The sequence below is a fragment of the Loxodonta africana genome, chromosome 1, assembly GCF_030014295.1.
Source record: "Loxodonta africana isolate mLoxAfr1 chromosome 1, mLoxAfr1.hap2, whole genome shotgun sequence".
Lineage (NCBI taxonomy): Eukaryota > Metazoa > Chordata > Mammalia > Proboscidea > Elephantidae > Loxodonta > Loxodonta africana.
Genome location: NC_087342.1, coordinates 175,027,072 through 175,050,557, shown reverse-complemented (window position 1 = coordinate 175,050,557; position 23,486 = coordinate 175,027,072). Strand labels below are relative to the sequence as shown.

At 39.0% G+C, this 23,486-nt stretch overlaps 2 protein-coding genes and 1 long non-coding RNA gene across 14 annotated transcripts in view; 1 reads left to right on the top strand and 2 right to left on the bottom strand.

The window, feature by feature from the left end:
• The window catches only part of RPF2 (ribosome production factor 2 homolog), a 43,919-nt gene extending 35,950 nt beyond the window's left edge, over nucleotides 1–7,969 (bottom strand). For 2 of the 5 annotated variants that reach the window (XM_003404291.4, XM_023542784.2), the window contains exons 1-3: nucleotides 7,845–7,969; nucleotides 5,092–5,224; nucleotides 1,300–1,337 (exon numbers count right to left, since the gene is read on the bottom strand). In XM_003404291.4, coding sequence (XP_003404339.1) covers nucleotides 1,300–1,337; nucleotides 5,092–5,224; nucleotides 7,845–7,867 — 194 coding nt within the window. In that variant the 5' untranslated portion in view covers nucleotides 7,868–7,969. Of the gene's footprint in view, nucleotides 1–1,299; nucleotides 1,338–5,091; nucleotides 5,225–7,463; nucleotides 7,604–7,840 lie in introns of those variants that run through there. The other 3 variants (XM_010599184.3, XM_010599219.3, XM_023542750.2) reach the window with 3 other exon arrangements.
• A 2-nt stretch (nucleotides 7,970–7,971) lies between these two features.
• LOC135232228 (uncharacterized) lies at nucleotides 7,972–21,764 on the top strand. 2 transcript variants are annotated; one of them, XR_010322660.1, is made up of 6 exons: nucleotides 7,972–8,082; nucleotides 12,902–12,975; nucleotides 13,984–14,137; nucleotides 19,028–19,382; nucleotides 19,855–19,897; nucleotides 21,378–21,764. It is a non-coding gene; the product is annotated as an uncharacterized LOC135232228 (long non-coding RNA). The 2 variants fall into 2 exon arrangements; XR_010322661.1 differs by lacking the exon at nucleotides 13,984–14,137.
• On the bottom strand, nucleotides 14,476–23,116 carry GTF3C6 (general transcription factor IIIC subunit 6). Of its 7 annotated transcripts, none has more exons than XM_064289829.1 (7): nucleotides 22,894–23,104; nucleotides 22,495–22,575; nucleotides 22,279–22,384; nucleotides 21,758–21,821; nucleotides 21,614–21,661; nucleotides 18,752–18,865; nucleotides 14,591–15,924 (listed from the first exon to the last, which is right to left on the bottom strand). In XM_064289829.1, exons 1-7 carry the CDS (start codon nucleotides 22,968–22,970, stop codon nucleotides 15,623–15,625), a joined length of 792 nt encoding a protein of 263 aa, XP_064145899.1. In that variant the 5' UTR covers nucleotides 22,971–23,104; the 3' UTR covers nucleotides 14,591–15,622. The 7 variants fall into 7 exon arrangements, with proteins under 7 accessions (XP_064145914.1, XP_064145921.1, XP_064145899.1 ...); XM_064289834.1 differs by having other exon boundaries at nucleotides 22,279–22,381; XM_064289844.1 differs by lacking the exon at nucleotides 18,752–18,865 and having other exon boundaries at nucleotides 14,476–15,924; nucleotides 22,894–23,116.
• Nucleotides 23,117–23,486: the final 370 nt, after the last annotated feature.

Genomic DNA, 23,486 nt, shown 5'->3' with positions numbered 1-23,486 from the left:
AAGGCCTAGTAGCAATAAGCACACTTAGCTTCCAGATCTTGGTTTCTAAACACCAGTCTCCAATATAAGGAACCAGAATTCCAATAAGAAATTATTGATTCTAGGGCTGGGTACAGTTTTCCTTCCATACAAGGTGAGCCTGGAACATCTTGTGATGCCAGAAAGTAAGAAGGGCTCAAAAAAAAGGGTCATGTTCAAAGGGCACAGGAGCCAACCTGAAAGAGCTCCTAATGGCCAAAGGCAGAACAATTCGAGCAACAAAATAATGATAGCACTGGATTATAACCCAGAAGAATATAATACCCATGAGTCCATACCGATGCATAATTAAATGATAATTAAACAAATTGGAGACAACAGAGTTCTCCTTACAGAATTCCAATTAATAAATGTAGAAAGAAAGAGGAAAAGAGATCATCATCAGAACACCATAATAATCACTGACATGCTGAAGTTAATGAGCAAAAATTTGAGAGAGAGGATATTTACATAGTCTCAGAGTAGCTCCTCTAACATATTTGTTAATTACCCAAGAAAAAAATAGTAACTTTATATTGGAAAAACCCAGTAGACATAGTTTTAAAAAAAGTTAGTGCTACCAGTAATAAGACTTAGCAACATCATGTACCCTTGGTATGATACATTGAGAGGGGCATATATATTCACTTTTGTGATAGTGCCAAAAATACATAACCTCAGTCTATTCATGAGAAAACTTAGGTTAAACCCAAATTTAAGGACATTTTACAAAGTAACTGACAAGTACATTTCAAAAGTGTCAAGATTATCAAAGACAAGGAAAGACTGAGGAACTGTCACAAATTAGAAGAGACTAAGGAGACATGACAACTAAATGCAATATGGGATCCTGGACTGGGTGCTCAAACAGAAAAAGGATCTTGGTGAAAATCTGGTTATTTAGATAACAATATTGTACCAACGTTAATTTCTTAGTTTCGGTAATTACACTATGGCTATGCAAGGTATATAACATTAGGAGTAGTAGGTAAAGGGTATATTGAAACGTTGTACAACTTTTGTAACTTTTCCCCAAGTCTATAATTATTTTAAAATAAAAGTTAAAAAAATAAAAATTTTAAAATCTGCACATATGCTATGATTACAACCATGTATGAGCATTCAGTACAAATGAAGAAAGACTAGAAAGAAATAAATTAAAATGTCGATATTGTATGTAAGGAACTGTAGTGTTTAAAAAAGAAAAAATTCCAAGTCTTCCATAAGGTGGTTACTTTTATAATGGAACAAAATAAAGTAAAAGAAAAAAAAATGACTTACTTTTTATACAGAATGCCATAAGGTTTTTTCAGTGCATACTGTAAAACATAAATTTACAGCTTTCAAAACAAAATACATTCTAAAAAAGCAGAGATAACAATAAAGCATAACAACAGTCATAACACAAGACTACCCTGGTCTCTGAATCCTATTCTCATCTCGTCTGTTTGGCTCCCTTTCGATCATTTACAATTTTTACTAAATAACTTACAACATAAGCTTAATGTTCTATTCTTAGTCTGGACTTCCTAACTAAAGGTTTCTGCGTTCTTTCAACAGTCTATCCAGTTTATAATTCCTTTTACTTCTTTAAACTCTACCTATTTCGTTTTCCCCAGGCAAACAATTTGACAGTACTATACATAATACAGATAGTCCTCGACTTATGACAAGGCTGCATTCCAATAACTCCAGCGTAAGTCAGTTCTGATGTAAGTCAACTATGTTTTTTTTTTTTTTAGTTTTCATTATTACCGCCTTTTAGCATCAGTATCTTTATAAATCCAATCTTTATTTGTCTTTGGGGGTTGGAAACACTACATATAAACTCTGCAAGTGAACATCTGAGTAAGAAATACCAACTAATTACACATGGCAAAACTGTACATAGTATGTTATTACTAACAAGATGTATAAAAAAAAAAAACTGGAAGGCTCTAAGTGTGGTTCATCATAACTTGAATGTATCATAAGTCAGGGATTACCTATATAAAGAAGAAAAAGGGCAGAAGAAAAGAGAAAAAAATAAAATTTATGACGAAAAGTTAATAAAATTGAAATCATGCCTGGACATTAAAAAAAAAACCTGAGAAACAGCCACAATGAAGACAATCAGAATACTAGCCAGAGTTTCAACACAGATCTTTAAAAAATTCCTGTTATTCAGCCCTCTTTTCACTTTTTCCTACTTCTTTCAACCCAACCACTAATAAGCACTTATTACCTGCATGGCCAATACTGCTCTATCACAGAAATAACAAAGATTTAAGGTTACTGCCTTGCACTGAGAAATAGGTGAGGGAACAACAACTAAAGATAGGGTAAAAGGGTCATTCATCAACTATCAGAGCTGGTGAACAAAGGGAATCACCAATAAAACCTACCCTTGAAGTACTAAAATTTTTTATGATTCTTGACCAAACGTTTCCTTGCCTCAGTGTCATTAACGCCTTTTCAAAGTGAAGTATTATTTACTTACAATGAAATGCTCATAGCTCAAGTGTACCATTCAGTCAGTTTTAACGAACGTATACTCTCATGTTACTCATTCAAACAAATATTTCCATCACCAAGAAAGTTCTCTCATTCCCCCTTCCCAGTCAGAGCCCTATCTACCCCACCCATCACTGATATGATTTCTTATCACCATGTTATTTTTGCCTGTTCTAGAATTTCATATAATGTACTTTTTTGTTTACACTTTTTTTGGGGGGGGGTTGACTTTTTTCACTAACTGTTACTTAAACTCACTTTTAAGGAATTCTTGCATACCTCTCTTAAATTCCTTCTTTTTATCCTTACTGCCATCAGGCCAAATTGTCTTGACCTTGCCCCACTGCAGCCTCATTTATCTCCCCTTCCTCCAATCTATTCTGAACCCTACCTGTGAATTATCAGGAAGTATTTTTCTTTTTTATCTAAGTTATCAGGAGGGACCAGTCCCTGGAGAAGGACATCATTTTTGGAAGAGTAGAAGATCAGTGAAAGAGAGGAAGATCCCCAAAGAGATGGACTGACACAGTGGCTGCAACAATGGGCTCAAGCATAACAACAATTCTGAGGATGGTGCAGGACCAGGCAATGTTTCATTCTGTTGTACACAGGGTCACTATGAGTCGGAACTGACCTGACAGCACATAATAACATCTCTACATTATTTTTCCTGAGGCTGTCTATACCCTACTCTCTCTATTAAGCACAAACTTTTCACCCACCTCTTCAAGATTCAGCAGAGTCTGTTCAATCCTGATGAGCCACACTCACTTTTGTCTCAGAACCTTGGGCCATTCAATGGCCTCCAGCCTGGAACGCTCTTCTCCTTGCTTAACCGTACTCCTTTCTAAGGCCAAATCTAAGTTTCAATTTCTTCAAGAAGCTTCCCCAACCACAATATCCACACTGATCTCTCCCTCCTCTCAATTCCTAATCTTGCCCTCACTATTTGACACCTGAATATTTTATTTCATCAGTGGGGTTCCTAGCTCATAGAAGGACAGAGGCAGTACTCTAACAACACAATGACATTCAGAAAACCTATCAAAAAAGTATAAGCATATATTAGGCATTTAATTATTTGAATTGACTATCACGTATAACAAGTATGGAGAGTGCAGTCAAATTCATTCAATTACTTCATTGATTTAACATGAAGAATCTATCTGCTGTGCTCAAGGCCTAAATATTCAACTACCTACTAGTCATCTCCACATACTATGCCTTTCATTCACTGATTAAACACTTATTGAGCACCTACTATGTGCCAGACACTGGACTAGACATAAGGCTATAGAGGTAGAAAAACTATGGCTTCTTGGAGCGTTTATCTTCATCATTTAAATTTCACGTCCTAAATGGAACAGATCACCTTTCCTTCCACCTGCTCCATTCTCTAACTGATATGATCACCCATCAGGTACCCAAGCCAGAAACCCAGAAAGTCATACTTCTCACTGGTGTCCAAACTCTCCTACCTTCAATATCTCTTCTCTCTCACCATCTCTCATGTTCACTGCAACCACCAGGCTCCAGATGCTCTTCACCTGACAGCAATGGCTCAACTAGTTTCCTACACTGGGTCTCATCCGATCTCTAATCCAGTCAATTAAAAAGATTAATCACATTTTTCACTTAAAATCTTTCAATGGTTGCACAGAGCTTTCAGAACAAAGTTCAAACTCCATGCTACTATCATCTTCTAGCCTTATCTAGGCCACACTCCTTTAGCCATTCCCAATTATCTGAAGTTCCCCAAATGCATCATGTTCCTTCGCATACTCTTTTACACACTTTTCTTCCTCACACTTGGAAGTCCTGCCCTTCCTATTCTGCTTAACTCCAACTCTTTCTTCAAAACGAAAGTTGAATGTCATCTCTCAGAAGTCCACCTGAAGGCCCTAACTCTGCCTCTCATCCCACCCTGTGCATGCCTCAGAATGGTACTTAATTCACAAGGCTACAACTGTTTACTTGTCAGTCTCCCTCACTAGGCTCACTGACGGAACTATCTTAGGTAACTATTAATCTCCTATACCGAGCACAATAACTAGCACTGTTGAATAAATATACAGTAATAGAGCGAATAACTATACAATAATGTACAGTTATTTCATTTTATAAATTATGTTTCTAAAACGTAAGCCAAATTCTAATAATTCAAATCAGTTTAAATTTGCTAATTTTAAGTAAAGGAAGTAGTTGCTTTGAGGAAAACCATTAGTCAGTGCCTTGGCAAGGCAAATAATCTCCAACTTTAGCTCTTCTCTAAGGAGCCCTCGGTACAATGGTTAAGTGCTCGCCTTCTAACTGAAAGGTCGGCGGTTCGAACCCACCAGCCGTTCTGGGGGAGAAGATGTGGCAGTCTGCTTCCGTAAAGATTTACTGTGTCCTACAGGGTTGCTATGAGTTGGAATTGACTCGATGGTAATGGGTTTTGGTTTCAGCTCTTCTCTAAGGCTAGCAGTTCTTAAGACAAGGCAAACCTACACATGTATTTCACCAACAGCTGAAACCAGTATGTTGAAAATTTCCTAAAATGATTTCAATACCATTTAAAAAATACATATATATACGTACCACATCTTTAAGTACTTGTGTCACTGTTGCATTCGCATTTCCCCCTTTAATCAGCATGGCATTTTTAATGTTTTCACTGAGTTTCGGTTCTCTCTTTTCAAGGAATCTCTTGGCCCTTTTTGTTTTGGGCTTTCTGTTTAGAAAATCAGAATAAAGAACAGCTTAAAACATTTTCTTCATATTTCAAAACTGGGACTTGACTGATGTGCAAATTCTTAAAAAAGCAAATGAGACGTTACATAGCTTATCAATTAGGATTCCACCATTAAATAAAATCTCATTTTTAGTGATACTAGTAAAAGATACTCAATTATTACTGTTAAGTGTTAGTTTTACTAACTTTTGATTAAAAAAAAAAACTTTTGATATTTCCAGTTTTTTTATTACTGCTTTTTAAAATAATTTTATTTTTGTTGTTGTTGGGGACATACACAACATAACATACACCAATTCAACAATTTCTACATGTACAATTCCATGACATTGATCACGTTCTTCGAGATGTGCATTCTCACCCTCCTTTTCTGAGCTGTTTGTCCCCTACTAACAAACTCACTGCCCCCTAAGCTTTCTATCTAATCTTTTGAGTTGCCACTGTCAATCTGATCCTATATAGACACATCTTAAAAGAGTACAATGCTCAAGAAGACTTTCTTTAGTATTTAAGCTAAACTATTGTTTGATTTTAAGAAGACCACACGGGATATTTTTGGTTTAAAGTTTAAATCATCTCAGGGATTCATCCAGCCTCCATCGCTCCAGAAAGCCTAAATTCCATGAGAATTTGAAATTTTGTTCTGCATTTTCCCCCAATTGATCAGGATTCTTCCTTAGAATCTTTGATCAAGATGTTCAGTAATAGTAGCTGGGCACCATCCAGGTCTTCTGGTCTCATGGCAAAGGACACAGTTGTTTACTGAGGCAACTGGCCACCATTCCACTTCCTCCTCCTATTCCTAACTCTCCTTCTTCCTCTGTTGCTCCAGGCGATTAGAGACTAATTGCTGTACCCTGAATGGCTGCTTGTAAGCTTTTAAGAACCCAGGTATGTTACTGCCTTTTCACCTTTTTCATATTTAAAAAAAAAAAAAAGGACTCAAATGTATACTGTTGTTATTCTTCGATCTTAAAACAGTCAAACTATACCCTGCACATAAACTGCTGATGAACCTGTAGGCATTTACTGAACACAGCTTATTAATTCAAAGCCACATAGTAGGCTAATTATTTCTTCTCTTTCTTCCAGGTGTTAGACCACAATGCCTGCCAGGAGGTACATACTGTCCCACTCCATCATTACTTCTGAGAAAGTAAACATTACTGCCACCAAAGGGGAATAATAATGGTTGACACTTTTAAAGATACACTGTTTTAAGGCTTAGTTCTCACCACAACCCAATGAGACAGGTACAATTATTATCTTCATTTTACACATCAGACAATTGAGGCAGAGTGGTAACGTCCACATTAGTAAGCAGACAAATCCTCAAATCCCAGATTTCTAATCACTCAGTAAAACACAAAGAGAAAATAAATCTATTATTCTGATTGTAAGATGTAGCTGTAGAAGCAGCATGTTTTTACACATTTCTGTTCAGGAACGGTGCTGTTACTTCTGCTAACTACACTTTTCCAACAGTTTTTGCCATCTACTGAAAGAAACCCAAAGCCCACTGCCATCGAGAAAGAACTCCTCCTTAAATAACTGTGACTCTCCGTCTTCTAGTATTATGAACAGTCCAGGAAAGAAAAGAAAAACAGCACACGTACAATTTAGTTTCCTATGCAGATTTTTTTTAAGTCTCCTCCAGACAAAGCGCATATAAAACTTGTACTCGTTTACTGGTTGAAAAAACACAAGAAACATTTAGTGTGTCTATATGGCAATAACAGTGTTATATACTCTATATCTCAGGTCGTTTCTCACTTCTCATTAACCAATAACCAAGGCAATAGCTTTTGTTGCCCAATTAGACTGTAACCTAGCCTTATTCATCTCTGTAGTCAAAGTATCTAGACAACTATATAACAAGTAGGCAGAAATCTCTGAATGACTAAAAAGAAAAACTCTTGTTTTGATTACATGTTACGTCAGGTAAGTCGCAAAAAAAAAACCATAGCAAATAGCAGGAATGTCTACGAGATCAATAAATAGTTTCTGAATGAATCTAAAACAATATCACTCAAATATAACTCAGAAAGTGTAAAAGAACGGGAGGAAAAGAAAAAGCGGTATGTTCTACGTGCTGTAGAAAAGTCTACAAACATTCTTGCAACTAATCCTCAAAGTTCTATTAAATATGACTATTATAATCTCTATTTTACACAGTAAACTGAGACTGAAGAAGATTAAGTGGCAAAAAGTTACAAGCCTTTAAATGGACGCGTCCGCATTGTCACCTAGATCTGTCAGGTTCCGAGGTCTGTGCTCTTAACCTCTCGCTGTACCATTCTCACACTTCTACGGAAGCCAGGCGTTTTTAATCTCCAAGGAAGGCAGCGACAAACGTCTCCGTCCCACCTGCATCCCGCGGCTCCCACTTGTGGACTTCGGCGCTCTCAGTCTCCCGGCCGCCGGAGCAGACCGAGACCTGATTTGGAGGACTGAACAGCCCCACCCAGACAGCACTGGCTACGCCCGTGAGAAAGGAAAGCGGTGCCAACAGGAAAGCGAGCAGAGGCAATATCACTCTTTCCCGCTACAGAAGCCCCTGTCCCCAACGTTTCCGGGACGGCGACCCCGACGCACTTACACCACTCGGTCCAAAGCATCCATCGCTACCGCAACCCGAGCCAGTAAACGCACGTGCGACGCGCCAGTACTCCGGTAGGTCTGTGCCCCGGAACAGGAGGAACCGGAAATTCGCGTGACGCCACTTCCTCGGCCCGCCGCACGGTTGATTCTTGGAGACGATCGTGGTCATTTTGGATCGAATCTTGTTGTTCCTTTTGTAATGAGTTTGTGTCATGGTTCTTTCCTGCGAGTTACAGGTGCGAAGTAACACTTTAAGTAACGTTGGTTCTCACTGCGTATATACTCGGGGTCAAATATTCAGGGATCAGGTGTTATTCTTTAGAAAATTTCCCAGGATGCTTAAAAACAATGTGATACCGTTGAACTGTATATGTAGATATTGTTGAAATGGCAGATGTTATGTTACTTACATATTTATCACAATAAAAAAATTAATGAGGCATGCACACTATTGACTAAACTGTGAGATCAGTGAGGGCGTAGTTTATGACTACCACAGCACCTGACGCAAAAGGTGCTCGGAGAATAATACTGCTGATCATGATTTTTTTCCCAATTTTTAGAGATGTAATTCACATGCCATGAAATTCATCTTTTAAAAGGAGCCCTGGTGGTGGTTAAGAGCTTGGCTGCTAACCAAAAGGTCAGCGGTTCCAGTCCACCAGCCACTCCTTGAAAACCCTATGGTGCAGTTTTACTCTGTCTTACAGGGTCGATGTGAGTTGGAATCAACTGCACGACAACCGGTTTGGTTTTGGTTGGTGGCTTAAAAAAAAACACATCTATTATTTTACATTCTAGAGGTCAGAATTATGAAATTCTACCACAGGTCTGAAATCAAGATGTCAGTAGAGCTGTATTCCTCTTGAGGCTCCAGGGGAGAATTTGATTCCTTGGCATTTCCAGCTTCTAGAAAACAAAACAAACAACAACAAAAAAACCAAACCCAGTGCTGTCGAGTAGATTCTGACTCATAGCGACCCTATAGAACAGAGCAGAACTGCCCCGTAGAGTTTCCAAGGGGCGCCTGGTGGATTCGAATGCCTGCCAACCCTTTGGTTAGCAGCCGTAGCTCTTAACCATTACGCCGCCGGGGTTTCCAGCTTCTAGAAACTGACTTCATTTCTTGGCTCATGGTCCCTTTCTCCATCTTCAAAGTGCATCACTAGAATCTCTGCTTCCATTGTTACAACTCCTTTTTCTAACTCCTGGGCCCACCTGAATAAACCAGGATAATCTCCTTATCTCAAGATCCTTAATCATGTAGCAGAGTTCTTTTGGCCGTGTAAGTAACATATTGACGGTTCTGGATTGGTTGCTGTTTTTGAGGTGGTATTAGGAGAAGTGAGGATTAACTAGGGTTTGGATGTTGTCATGAAGCAAGAGCAATTTAGCAGTTGGGTGTCCCAGGAATAGATGGGTATGGCAAAGTGGGCTGAGTGGCATAATTGATATAAAAAACAAGAAAGTAATCAGTCAAGGAGAGGGTCCTTATATTTTACAGCTGTTGCATGACCTTGGGAGAAGCAATGTTCTCTGTTAAATTTGCATCTGGTTTTGTATCTGTACTCCCACCCTGATGAACTAACCATGGGACTGCTTTTTTTTTTCATTCTAAGCTGATTTTCACTTTCAGTTTCAGACAAGTTTTTATTCTTTCATGTTTATTCAGTTAATAAATATTCAATACTACCTAATATGCAAAAGGAAACCCTGATGGCGCAGTGGTTAAGAGCTATGGCTGCTAACCAGAAGGTCAGCAGTTCAAATCCACCATTCGCTCCTTGGAAACTGTATGGGGCAGCCTACTCTATCCTATAGATTTGCCATGAGTAGGAATTGACTCAGTGGCAATGGGTTTGGTTTTTCATTGGTTACTATGCAAAAGGAACCCTGGTAGCACAGTGGTGAAGAGTTCAGCTGCTAACGAAAAGATTGGCAGTTCAGATCCACTAGCCACACCTTGGAAACCCTATAGAGCAGTTCTGCTCTGTCCTATAGGGTTGCTATGTGTTGGAATTGACTCAGTGGCAACGTGTTTGGTTTTTCGGTTTTTGACTATGCAAAAGACATTATGCTAGATGCCATGAGGAACTCAAGTGTGAGGAAGACATGAGTTTTGCCTCTTAGAGAATTCACACACTAATAGAAGAGAGAAGGTGTGTTTAAAATAGCTAAAATATTACAGTGTAATATGAGATCTTAAAATATAATCACTGTCATTTTCTCCGATCTTCATGGAAAAAAATAGATAAATAAAAGCCAGGTCACCTTTCTGGCAGTAGTTACTTTTCCGATTCACCCCCAGAAGCACCTAGAAAAGGAATCTTGAAAGAAACTATAGTGAAACCTATGAGAGCCAGAAATCAACGAAACTGCCTTGTTTTTCTGGGTCTTGCAAGTTTTCCACCTTTGACAGGGTGCAATCTTACCACTTTTCTATTGCTCTCAATGGAAAATATTTGAGTTTTCCTTCTCTGACAGGTTTCCACCTTACACAGGTTCCAGCTTTAGCAGGTTTTCTGGCGTTATTGGCAGGCTAGGCTTATTCAATTACTCTTCCTAACCACATCACCATCAACAGCACTCCTACCACTCGCAAGTTATTATGGATTCATATATATTTATTTACCTTGGCCTTCTTCCTGATACTTCTCTAACTTTTGGCCTATCTTATTTCCTTAATAATAAAAATACTTGAAAGAGAGCCTATATTCGTATAAGTTTAACAAATATATATTAAGCATGTGTATGGCACAGGACCAGGCAACATTTCATTCTGTCATACATAAGGTTGCCCTGAGTTGGAACCGACTTGACAGCAAATAATACCTAACAACAAGATGTAATGTGGTAATAGGAATGCTTGGGTGGTCCAAATGGTTAACGTGTGGGCTGCTAACCAAAAGGTTAGAGGTTCAAGTCCACCCAGAGGTACCTCTTAAAAAAGCTTGGTGATCTACTTCCAAAAAATCAGCCATTGAAAACTCTGCGGAACACAGTTCTGTGACACATGGGTTTGCCATGGGTCAGGATCTACTCAACAGCAACTGGTTTTTCATGTGGTAATAAATGGGGGTACTGGTAGTTCAGTGGTGGAAGTCTCGCCTTCCATGCAGGAGACCTGGGTTCAGTTTCTGGCCAATGCACCTCATGCACAGCCACCACCTGTCTGTCACTGGAGGCTTTTGTGTTACTATGATGTGGAACAGGTTTCAGTGGAGTTTCCAGACTAGGACTAAGAAGAAGGACCTGGCAATCTGATTTCAAAAATCAGCCAGTGAAAACCCTATGGATCCTAACGGTACAGTCTGCAAGTGATCATAGGGATGGCACAGGACCAGGCAGTGGTTCTGTTGGGCATGGGGACCAGCTTGACAGCAGCTAACAATGCAAAGATTACCCTCACCCTTGAGGAGTTTACCGAGCTGGGTCGGTTTCTAATGACTGACTTTTTTTCCTCATTACAGGTTGTGTGTTCCTGTTTCTGTTCATGCCTGATAATTTTTTATTGAATTATCAGACATTGTGAATATTATCATGTTGGGTGCTGGGTATTTTTTAAAATATTCTTGAGTATTGTATTGGGATGCAGTTACTTGAAAAGTTTGATCCTTTCAAGTGTTGCTTTTAAGCTTTGTTAGGTGGGACAAGAGCCATATTTAGGCTAATATTGCACCACTACTGAGGCAAAACCTTTGTGAGTACTCTACTCCATCCCCCATGAATTATGAAGTTATCCCACTCTGTCGGCAAACTGAACTCCGGGAATTGTTCAGGTGGCTCTTTTCCCTGCCTCTGATGGTTTTCTGACACACACGTGCTGATCAGTACTCTGCCGATCTGTGGAGCTTTCTCTTTGTGCAACTCTCTCCTTCTGATACTCTACTCTGAGAACTCCAGTCCCCTTGGTCTCTGTGGACTCCCAGTTCCATCTCAACTCAGAGACTGCTGGGCACCACCTGGGTTCCCCTTCCCTGCAGTGTAGCCTGGAGTAATCATAGGGCTCACCTCATTTGTTTCCCTGGACAATTTAAGCATCAGAATGAATAGTGTCCATATGGTAAATGGAACAATATCTGTCTCCTAATCCCTAGAACCTGTGAATGTTGCCTTACATGGCAAAATGGAGTGTGCAGATGTGATTGGGTTAAGGATCTTGAGATGGGAAGACTATCCTGAATTTTCTGAGTGAGCCTAACGTAATCACAAGGGTTCGTACAAGAAGTCAGGAATGTAAGTCAGAAAAGGAGGTGCGGTAGGGGAAGCAGAAAGAGCAGCATTTGAAGATGCTACACTGCTGACTTTGAAGATAAGAGGACCAAGGAATGTAGATGGCCTGTAGAAGCTGGAAAAGGCAAGAAAATGGATTCTCCCCTGAAGTATCCAGAAGGAATCTGACATGTTGATCTTAGCCCTGTAAGGCTAGTTTAGAAATTCTGACCCCCAAGCTGTAATTTGTTTTTTTTTTTTTTTCTTTCTGTGCTTTAGGTGAATGTTTACAGCTCAAGTTAGCTTCTCATAAAAAAATTTATATACACATTGTTATGTGACCTAGTTGGTCTCCCTATGTATCAGCACACTCCCCCATCCACTCCAGATTTCCCATGTCCATTCAACCAGCTCCTCTCCCTTTCTGCCTCCAGACAGGAGCTGCCCATTTAGTCTCGAGTATCTACTTGAACTAAGAAGCACATTCTTGACGAGTATCATTTTATGTCTTATAGTCCAGTCTAATCTTTGTCTGAAGAGTGGCTTTGGGAATGGTTTTAGGTCTGGGTTAGCAGAGAGTCTGAGGGCCATGTCTTCTGGGGTTCCTCCAGTCGCAGACCATTAAGTCCGGTCTTTTTACTCGAATTTGAATTCTGCACCCCACTTTTCTCCTGCTCCATCAGGGACTCTCGTATTCCCTATCAGGCAGTCATTGGTGGTACCCGGGCACCATCTAGTTCTTCTGGTCTCAGGCTGATGGAGTCTGGTTTATGTGGCCCTTTCTGTCTCTTGGGCTAATATTTTCCTTGTGTCTTTGGTATTCTTCATTCTCCTTTGCTCCAGGTGGATTGGGACCAAGTGATGCATCTTAGATGGCCACTCACAAGCTTTTAAGACCCCAGATGCCACTCACCAAGGTGAGATGCAAAACATTTTCTTAATAAACTTTATTATGCCAGTTTACCTAAATATCCCCTGAAACCATGGTCTCTAGATCCCCCTGCCCCTGCTACTGTTTGTCCTTTGAAGTGTTTGGTTGTGTTCAGGAAGCTTCTTAGCTTTTGGTTAAGTTCAGTTGTGCTGACTTCCTTTGTATTGTGTGTTGTCCTTCCCTTCATCTAATTCTTAATCTACTATCTAGTTAGTGAATTCCTCTTTCCCTCCCTACCCTTGTAACCATCAAAGAATGTTTTCTTCTGTGTTTAAATCTTTAGTTCTCGTAATAGTGGTCTCCTACGATTACTTGTCCTTTTGCAACTAATTTCACTCAACAGAATGCCTTCCAGATTCATCAATGTTCTGTGTCATTGCATAGTATTTCATTGTGTAAATGTACCATAATTTGTTTATTCATTCATCCATTGATGGGGACCTAGGTTATTTCCATCTTTTTGCTATTGTGAACAGTGCTGTAATGAACGTGGGTGTGCATATATCTATTCGTCTAATAGCTCTTATTTCTCTAGGATATATTCCAAGGAGTGGGATTGCTGCATTGTATGGTACTTCTATTTCTAGCTTTTTAAGGCAATGCCAAATCGATTTCCAAAGTGGTTATACCATTTTACATTCCCACCAACAGTATATAAGTGTTACGGTCTCTCCACAACCTCTCCAACATTTATTATATTGTTTTAAGTCACTAAATTTGTGGTAATTTGTTACAGCAGCAATAGGAAATTAATAGCAAATGGAAGCATGGAGTATGAGTAGAAAGTATTGTTAAGACATGATGGTGAAAGAAATCTTACTTTGGATCTGAGGAAACTAGGACCTCTGGTACCCTGACATTTTCATTAATGATACTCAAGTATGATTATATTAAACCCAGATAAAATTGTAAAATATTTAGAAACTGTAAGTTGTCATTAACAAAAGAGTATAATCACTCTGTATTTTATTAATAATATAAAATATATTTATAGGCAACTTTATAAACAGAATTTGCCTATTCCACAAGGAAAAAACAGTGGAAGTCATAGAAGAGAGACGGCAAATCCATTTTCAGAATCAATGAAGACATTTCTGGAGGATAAGACTGTACAATCCTGACACATCAGGAAGCCTAATCAGTTTCACGTAAGCTTTGGAACAAGGGAAATGAAAACAGTAGATTCTAAAAATAAGCTGCTGCTATATGAGTAGAGATGGGAGCCCTGGTGGCACAGTGGTTAAGTAATACAGCTGCTAACCAAGGTGTGCAGTTTGAATCCACCAGCCGCTCCTTGGAAACCCTATGGAGCAGTTCTACTCTGTCCTATAGGGCTGTTATGGGTTGGAATTGACTCGATGGCAACTTTTTTTTTTTAATATGAGTAGAAAAGTACATGATATCATCAATAGTTTCTACTAAGCTGACTATATCGGTCAGGAAATTTGTTATGACCAGCTATGCAGTACATAATGAACAAATGGGCAGATTTTCAAACATTTCTTTAATGACCATAAGGAATAATTCTTCATGATGCACCTTAACAATATCATCCTTTTAGGTAGAATAATAATATTTGCAAGCAAAAGCAACCCATTGCCTTCAGTGTCAAAAGTAATATTTATTTGACAGCTAAATAAATTGTGGTTCTAAGATTAGTTTGTAAGTAATTACTGTAAGTTAGTAAGGTAGTTGATCAATGGCAGAGAAATTTATATATGAAGTTTTAGTCTCACAAAATACTACATATTTGAAAAGTAAGACTTTTATTTTACTGAATTCCAAACATTTATTAACAGGTAGAGAGCTAAAACATACCATGTTCTCTTAAGAATTTAAGACTTTATTTTCCTCTCCAACACAGGTAGAACTATATTATAGTCTAGAGCAGTTTCTTCTGCAAGATGACAAATCTCAAGAATCTCCCACTCTACCTCTTTACACTTTTCTAAATTTTTCAAGTTTTCTAAAATGCATAATGTATCGATTCAGATTAAGTTTAATTGTAACTGAGTGACTTAAACAAGAGGGAAGTTTATTTCTCTCTCAAGTAGAAGGCCAGAGGTAGGCAGTTGCAAAACTATCTCTGCCTGAACAGCAGCAGTAGTCACAGGTTTGGAGTGCCATTCAAAATCACAGAACCTTTGTCCAGCTAAATCTGACACCAGGCTCACTTAACCTTGCAGGATACAGAGCAAGAAACACAGCATGGCAGCATAGCACCAGCAGGCTTGTTTTCAGCTGGAGGAGTCTTTACTCTGGCCTCCCAAGCGTCAGTTCCAGTCCCTATGTGCATGGGGCCACAAGTCTGGGTTAACTCAATGGCAGCTAACACCACAAGTTTATGGTAATTTGTGACACCTGTACTTGAAAACTAACACACTTACCTTAGCAAGACCTCCAATTTAAAGGACTTATCAGAGAAGAGTCTCTATGATCATTTAAACTGGTTTTTGTTTTGGTTTTTGAATTCAATTGATGTCTGGTCTTGGAATGACTCTGCTACATTAAGTTATGCTATAAAATTGGAAATGTGTGAGGTAAGAAAAATAACAGATGAACAACTGGAAGCTACAGAGCCAATTTGATGTAAAAACTAAAAAGTTCATGATTAGATTATTATGAGAAACATTTCATCTAGGAGTGGCTTCTAAGTCAGCATCTTGAGTTTCCATAAAATCAAAACCTTCTGTATCAAAAGAAGGGATCTCAATAAGAGGACCAGAATCTTCTATTTCCAAGTGCAGTGGTTTCCCCTGTTCATAACTCAGGTCTGAATTATCTTTCATTTGAATTTCTTGCTCCTTCAACTCGAGAGGTTTATCTGGGGCCTGAGCTACAACTTCTTCATCTTCATTTTCATGAAGAAAGCTGCAGATCATGTTGGGTCTATTGGAAGAATCATTATCCTTGATTTGCAGCCACTCCACGCCACCTAATTTGGGGGGTGGGAGGAGAACCCACCAAGAAAGACACATTAAAAAAAGGAATTTTAGTTACTTAAGTATATTTTTCTTTAAATTTTTATCCTATATATACATATGTCAAAACCCCAGCATAAACTAAGGAGCAGGGTGCCTGTAACTACTGATAAAATAATCATGTAATTTCCATCGTCCATGGAGACCTTGGGATGCCTATAGGGTAGGCTTCATCAAAAATCACTGAAGGTAGTCAACTTCAGTTACTATTCCAAGTTTTTCCAGAGTTCAGTTATCTCATTCTGAGAAACCATTTGAGCTCTCACCACCATCTCACGCCTTAAAGAAAACTTTGTCACTTCCCTATAATATTTTCCCTGGCTACTCAATTTTCATAATACAGCGGACGATACTATATTGTCTTCCAAGTCAGTACTCTCATGTCACCTTGAGTTAGAACATCGACTTGTGAAATAATCCACTTCTCAAAAAAAAAAAAAAAAAAAAAAACTTGAAAAAATCTATTCCTTTCTGTATTCTCTATCAAAGCCTAACCTTTCAATGAACCTCCTAGAATTGGTCCAATAATGCTACTCAGTTTTTCTTTTATTTTTTATTACCCTTTCAGCCAAACTTTTGCAATGGATCCTCATTAACTTTGATAGCAAGTTCAAGCTGTTTATTCTCATCTTCAACATTCCATTAGATATATCTAAGATACTGCAACCTATCTGCCACCTGTTCACTCCTCTATCTGCTCCTACTCCCCACTGTAAACTAACTCCTCTGTAGCTGTTTGTTGAAACTTCCTCACTGCTGATCCCATGTCTTCTCATGTGTTATTCCTGGAGTCTCCTCTATCAAAAATGGATTAATCCTTTTCCCTCCAATTCAGTTTCAACTGCTGACTTCCATATTTTTTCCTGCAATAACATCATTCTCCTAGTTACCCAGGCTCAAAATCTTGAAGCCATACTTTACTGCTATTTAACACAGTACTTGGCACGTAACAGATACTTAAAAAGGTAAGATGAATGAAATGGGTGGAGTCACATTCATCCATGTCTGTTTCAATGTAATTATTCCTAGAATGCAAGGGCCATCTCTTGTCTTTATTTTGTTCTGCCTCCAGTATACTGCCTTGCTTGGTAACCAGCCTCCATGATGGTCTCCAATGATTCTCACTCCTAGTATTTATGCTCCTGTGTAGTCCCTCCCCCATTAAATAGGATAACAGAGTATAACTTTTAAGGCTAGTTCTTAAGACATTGCTTTCATGGATCACTAGTTCTGAGAGAAGCCAGCTACCATGTCATGAGGATGCTGAAGCAGTACTGTAGGGAGGTGCATGTGATCAGGAAATGAGGCCTCCTACCAACAGCCAACACAAAGTTGCTGGCCATGTGAGTGAGCCATCTTACAATCAGATCTTCCAGCCTTAGTCAAGCCTTCAGATGACTGAGGCCCCAGCTAACATGCTGACTGCAAACTCAAGAGAGACCCTGGGCCAGAACCATCCAGCTAAGCCACCCCCAAATTCCAGACTCATAGAAACTATGTAAGATAATGTCTTTTGTTGTTTTAAGCCTTTAAGTTTAGGGGTTATTGGTTATGCAGCAATAGATGACTAACACAACCTTGAATAGCTGGTTCCTAACTTATTTGATTAAAGGAAACACCCTATCTTTCCAAAGATCTATAGGCTTATTAAAGACTACCAGAAAAAGAAATTCTAAAACATTCTTTAATAAGAGTGTCCAAATGATAGCTACATTTATCTGATATGCATTTGCCTTTCAAGTTCACTCTAGAATTTCAAGTACCTCCTCTTTCCTTTTATTTTTACAGGGTACCTAAAAAGGGTGGAGGTTTTGGGATATATAAGAGTAAAGGTTTGTTAGTTGTCTGTAGTTGCTACAACTAAGTTCTGTATGATTAATGTACCTTCAAATGTTTATTCCTTGATTAAAATAAATCTATCAAGTCATCAACACTTATCACTAGAGTTATAATTACCAGAGTCTCAAATATGTCATCGAGCAAGGAGCTTTCAAACAATTAAAACCAAACTTGTTTCCATCAAGTCAATTCTGACTCATAGTGACCCTATAAGACAGAGTAGAACTGCCTCATTGGGTTTCCAAAGAGCAGCTGGTGAATTTGAACTGCCGACCTTTTGGTTAGCAGCTGAGCTCTTAACCACTGCACCACCAGGGCTCCTCAAACCGTTAAGTAGTTATTTATTCAGCTTCACAGACGTGCCTGCCACAGGTGCAAGAAAAACTGGTTCAAAATTTGTCTCTAGTCTATGATGACCAGCAACTTCAGAAAACTAAATTAGATGCAAATTAAGAACTAGACTCAGGACTACCAACTGTGGTCTTGGAGTCTCTCTCACATATAAAGCCAGCTTCTTCCAAATGTAAGCATTTTGAAGAAGGTTGCTGCACCTGCCAAAAGTTCCAAGAGGATCCACTTGGGAATCCAAGACTGCTGCTTCCATATTTTCTCCACTTACGAGGAAGTTTTTCTAAAAAGGACTGCTGAATTTCCTAAGGGTTGGAAATCATAGCAAGTTTTTTTGGCAAATTCCTCATAGTTGTTTCTAATGCAAAGGAAATAGAGATTTCTCACATGTCCCCATTACCCTCTGCTATATTAAAGTTCAACTGAATTTTAATCTACGGTTGGTACTTTTTATGGAGAATCCTGAGTTTTAATATATTACCATAAACATATTACACAGTTATTGCTATAAAGAACAAGGAATGTTCTGGCAGCAGTATGTACTGTCAAAGCCAATGCTGAATCACCTATTTTCAGAGAATGAAGTGAACTAACCTATGTTTTCTTCTCCTTCCTTCTTTTCTGTCAGAAGAGTTCTTGTCATGCTGAGCTTCTTCATTGTATGGCATTTGTATTTTAGCACTGTTTTATTATTGCCTTCTGCATCCACTAGAACGTAAAATGGACCCAATTATTATACTGATTGATGCCATCAAATAAAATAATCACGTTAAGCCTGGGATAATCTCAGTTTAGGGAATTAGACTAAACTTTTTCCTGTCAAGATATTTTAATTTAAGGTTTAACTCATCCCTTCCGTTCCAATCACAGAAAAATGCCAGAAAAATACGTAACAACTGAAGGCACGACCAGACTCAAAAACAAAGACTGTGAATGAGATTAAAGCCATGGGCCTACTAAGCACCAGCCCTGAAGTAGGAATTCGACCGTATAGGGTAATGAAGTCTAAAATTTTACTACTCAAAACGAAGGATCAGAGCAAGTCTATTTCAAGCCAGAGCCTGGGGTGAGGACATCCCCGCTCCTGAAAGAATGCTGAGGAAAAAAACTGCTGCCAACCTGCTGCCTGGGATTACAACCTTACAGAAAACTGTGGACTTAAGTAGAAAGGAGAATGAGGCTCTCAGCCAAGGATGTGAAGCACTGAAAACGTCTATACACTGCTGTGAGTGTAAAGTGATAACTACACTTTAGAAAGCAACATGTTGGTACTTTGTTGAACCATATGAAATTATTGATATCCTAACAAGGGTAACTTCATATGGTTCAACCTAATAGTAAAGTTGAAGATACACTCATCAATCTAGCAATTCTGTTTTTGAGATTATACCTTAAAGACATTTTTACACATATGCACAAGGAGACACATACAATATTCATGGCAGCATTATTTTTTCTCTTTTTTATTGTGGTGAAGACACACCAAAAACATCTACCAACACAGCTTCCACACTAACAACTCAGTGACACTGATTACATTTTTCATGTTGTGCCACTATTATCACAATCCTCATCTAAAACATTACACCATCATTAACATGAACTCAATACCCCCAAACAAAAACTCTTCTTTCCTCCTTCCCTCCCATTTCTGGTAACTATTATAATTTTTGGTTTCTTTTTTTTTTATACTTTAGGAGCCCTGGTAGCATGATGGTTAATTGCTCTGCTGCTAACTAGGTGAGTGGTTTCAACCCACCAGATGCTCTTCCAGAGAAAAGACCTGGCAATCTGCTTCTGTAAAGATCACAGCCTATGTTTAATGAGAAACTAATTTGCTCCATAAACTTTCACCTAAAACACACAAAAAAAGATTATAGCCTGGGAAACCCTACAGGGGAGTTCTACTCTGTCCTATAGGGTTGGTATGAGTCAAAATCGACGGCATACAACATATATTTGTTTATTTTATATAAGAGAGATCATAGAGTGTTTGTCCTTTTGTGACTGACATATTTCATTCAGCATGTTTTCAAGGTTCAAGCATCAGAACCTCTCTTTATAGCTGCATGATACTCCATTGTATGTATAAGCCACATTTTGCTTATCCATTCATCTGTTGATGGACATTTTAGTTGTTTCCACCTTTTAGCTATTGTGAAAAGTACTGCAATGAACACTAGTGTACAGGTTTCTGTTTCCATTCCTGCCTTCACTTCTGTATATATACCTAGGATTGGAAGTGCTAGGTCATATGGTTAGTTCTACGTTTAACTTTTTAAGGAACCATTTTTTTCCACAGTGGCTACACCATTTTACATTCCCACCAGCAATGGATGAGGATTCCAATTTCTTCACATCTTTGCCAATACCTGTTTTTTCCGATTTTTTTTATCATAGCCATTCTAGTGAGTGTGAGGTGGTTTTGATTTGCATCTCTCTAATGGCTAATAATGCTGAGCATCTTTTCATGTGCTTGTTGCCCATGTGTATGTCCTCTTTGGTGAAATGTCTGCTCAAGTCCTTTGCCCATTTTTTGATTGGGTTGTTTGTCTTTTCATTGTTAAGCTGCAGAAGTTTTATATATATTTTAATACTAGGCCCTTATCAGATATATGGTTCCTAAAATCTATAGGTTGTCTTTTCACTTTGTTGATTTATGGAAGCATTTTTATAATAAGCGTAATTAAGAATGTGGGTTCTGAGAAAGACTACCTCGGTTTGAATCCTGATTCTGCCATTTACTCCCTGTATAACCTTGGGCATAATATTTAACCTCTTCAGTTTCTAAAGAAAATTAAGAAACTTGCTTCAGTTTTTTTACATATAAGATGAAAATAATAAGGATATCTACTCATAAGGTTATGGTGAGGATTAAATGAGCTAATACATGTAGCATTTAGAACAGCATCCAGCAGATGGAAGGCACTCAGTAAATAGTAGTAGTTATTAATAATTGGTGAAAATGGAAGCAACCAAGAAGTCTGTTAACTGGAGAATAAATAAATTATGATGTAGTAATAAAACAGAACACTAGCAGCAGAGAAAATAAGATATATGTCAACATGTAGAAATCTCAAAACATATCTGAGTGAAAAACGATACAGAATGATGAGTAGTATATGCTATAATGTATATCAAGTTTGGAAACATACAAAACCATGCTATTATGTTTTGTGGATGTATACATATGTAATATAAAATTATTTTTTTTACACAGGAAAGATACCAAATTCTGGAGTGATTACCTCTGAAAACAGAAAATAGGAAATAAGTTTGCAGAGAGGTATACAAGGGGCTCCAAATGTATCTAGAATGTTTTAGAAGTATAATCTGAGTGAACGGCTGGGAAAATAGTACAATTTTATACAGCCAGACAATGGGTACGTGAGATGTTTAATATTAACTGTAAATATTTCATAGTAAAAAAGTTGAGTTAGCATAGCAGTCACTTACCATGTTCCTCCACATCTTCTTCAAATATAACACAGGTCCCAAGAGTATCTGCAGAGAAATTTGAAGGCAACTTGTTCAGAAATAACAAAGCTGCATTCTCTGAAAGGCATATTAAAAAAAAAGTTATCTATGACACCAGCCTACCTTCATACTCCCCAGCAAAGACATAGTTGTCCACTTGCATAATAGGCCTCTCAGTGTCAATTCCCTACAACACAATATAGGATCATAAAATCATCTTTAGAAAATTGGCCATCAACATGTACCCTTGCTCCCAAGACTGATTTCCAAAACTGAGGAACCTACAGAGCTTCTTGTCCCAGCAAGTACAAGATAAGCCAAAACTCTTCTGATCACAGCAGCTACTGGAGACTGCTTAATTCATACTCAAGTAGCAAGATCTATTTCAATCAACATCCTCTTCAAAAGTTTGTCAAGAGTAGCTGAAAATTTTAAAGTGATAAAACAGATGGTAACTTAGGACGCTACAGCAAGTCAACAGCAGAGTGAGAGGCTTTTGAAGTCTTAGGTATCTTCCCGTCCTTGTCCACAGTTTAACCTGTGCATGCATAACTGATTTTCCTCCCTTCACTTTGTGGGTCTCTTCCCCTGATTTTCTAAAACAGTATTTTTTTTTTTCAAATTATTACATATCAAAATGTTACCTCCTCCAAATCTTTTCTCTCCAGCCACAAATTCAAACACTCAAGCCGAATTAAGCATTCTCCTATCTGTTCCCGCAGTCCCTCTGTACTTCTGTGATGTACACTGCTTTGTAACATGGAGTAAATACATTAATCTTCGGGGAATAGGTATTCCAATTATTCGTTTCTGTTTTAAGTATAAGAAAATCTACAACAATCCCAATCCAGGAGACTCACCAAAATCTTGCATTTATTTTCACATTTTGAGAGAAAGTCTGAATCAATAATTCCTGACAGTTCCACCAAAACCAACTGCTCCTGGTGAAAGAAAGAGGGGTTTGCATACTAGCACGCGGTGTGCAGGAACAGGCAACAGCAGAAGCCAAAAATCCCCTTTAAAATTATGAAACTGTTGTGAAAACAAGGTCCTGCTTTTCAGAAGAGGTAGCGAGTACCGCTTCCTCAGGTAATTTCTTTGCATCCCAATTCTAAGTAAAAATTCTAAGTACTGTTTGGCAAATAAGGTTGAGGCCCGACCACCTACCCCACCCCACCCCCATCCCCACCCCGCAGGCTCTGCGCTCCCAGGGGCCTCCCTCCCGCCAACCGCCTCTGGCCTTCCCGCCTTAAACACACCCTGCAGAGCCATCACCGCGACCGCCAGCTAGGCTTTCGGCGTAGCACTTACTTCTTCCTCTTCCCACTCCTCGCATCTCCGGTCCTCTGCCGCCGCCATGATCCTACCTCCGTGCCTCCTACTCCCTAGTTACGCCCTCCCAGCGCCGCCATCTTGAGTACGGGCGGCTGCTGCCCGAGACCGTGCTCCTCCTCAACCACAAACTTCTGCCAGAACGTGAGATGGCGACCTCCCGCGACAGGGTGGTGTCGGGCGCAGAGAGGTGCCACCGCCCGCCATTCCCGGCCCCGCCCACTTCAAGACTCGCCCCAGGCCCCCGGGGAGCCGGCTTTGCTTCACTTGGGGGCCCCGCGAGGGGTGACTTAGGGTCCTTAAGGCTGCTGGCCCAAGTGGGCATAGAGGACTGGAGAGGGAAGAGGATAAAGTGCAAACAGGGAAACCACTGTGTAGGAGGAAAATGGAGAGACTTTGTGTTGACCAGAGTGTACATTTCTTGAGAATTCTTAATACTGTGTGAGCACTAATCTTCAACATCATCCGAGACATTTTAAGGGCACATTTCAGTTTAACTTGTAATGAATGCCTACTGCGT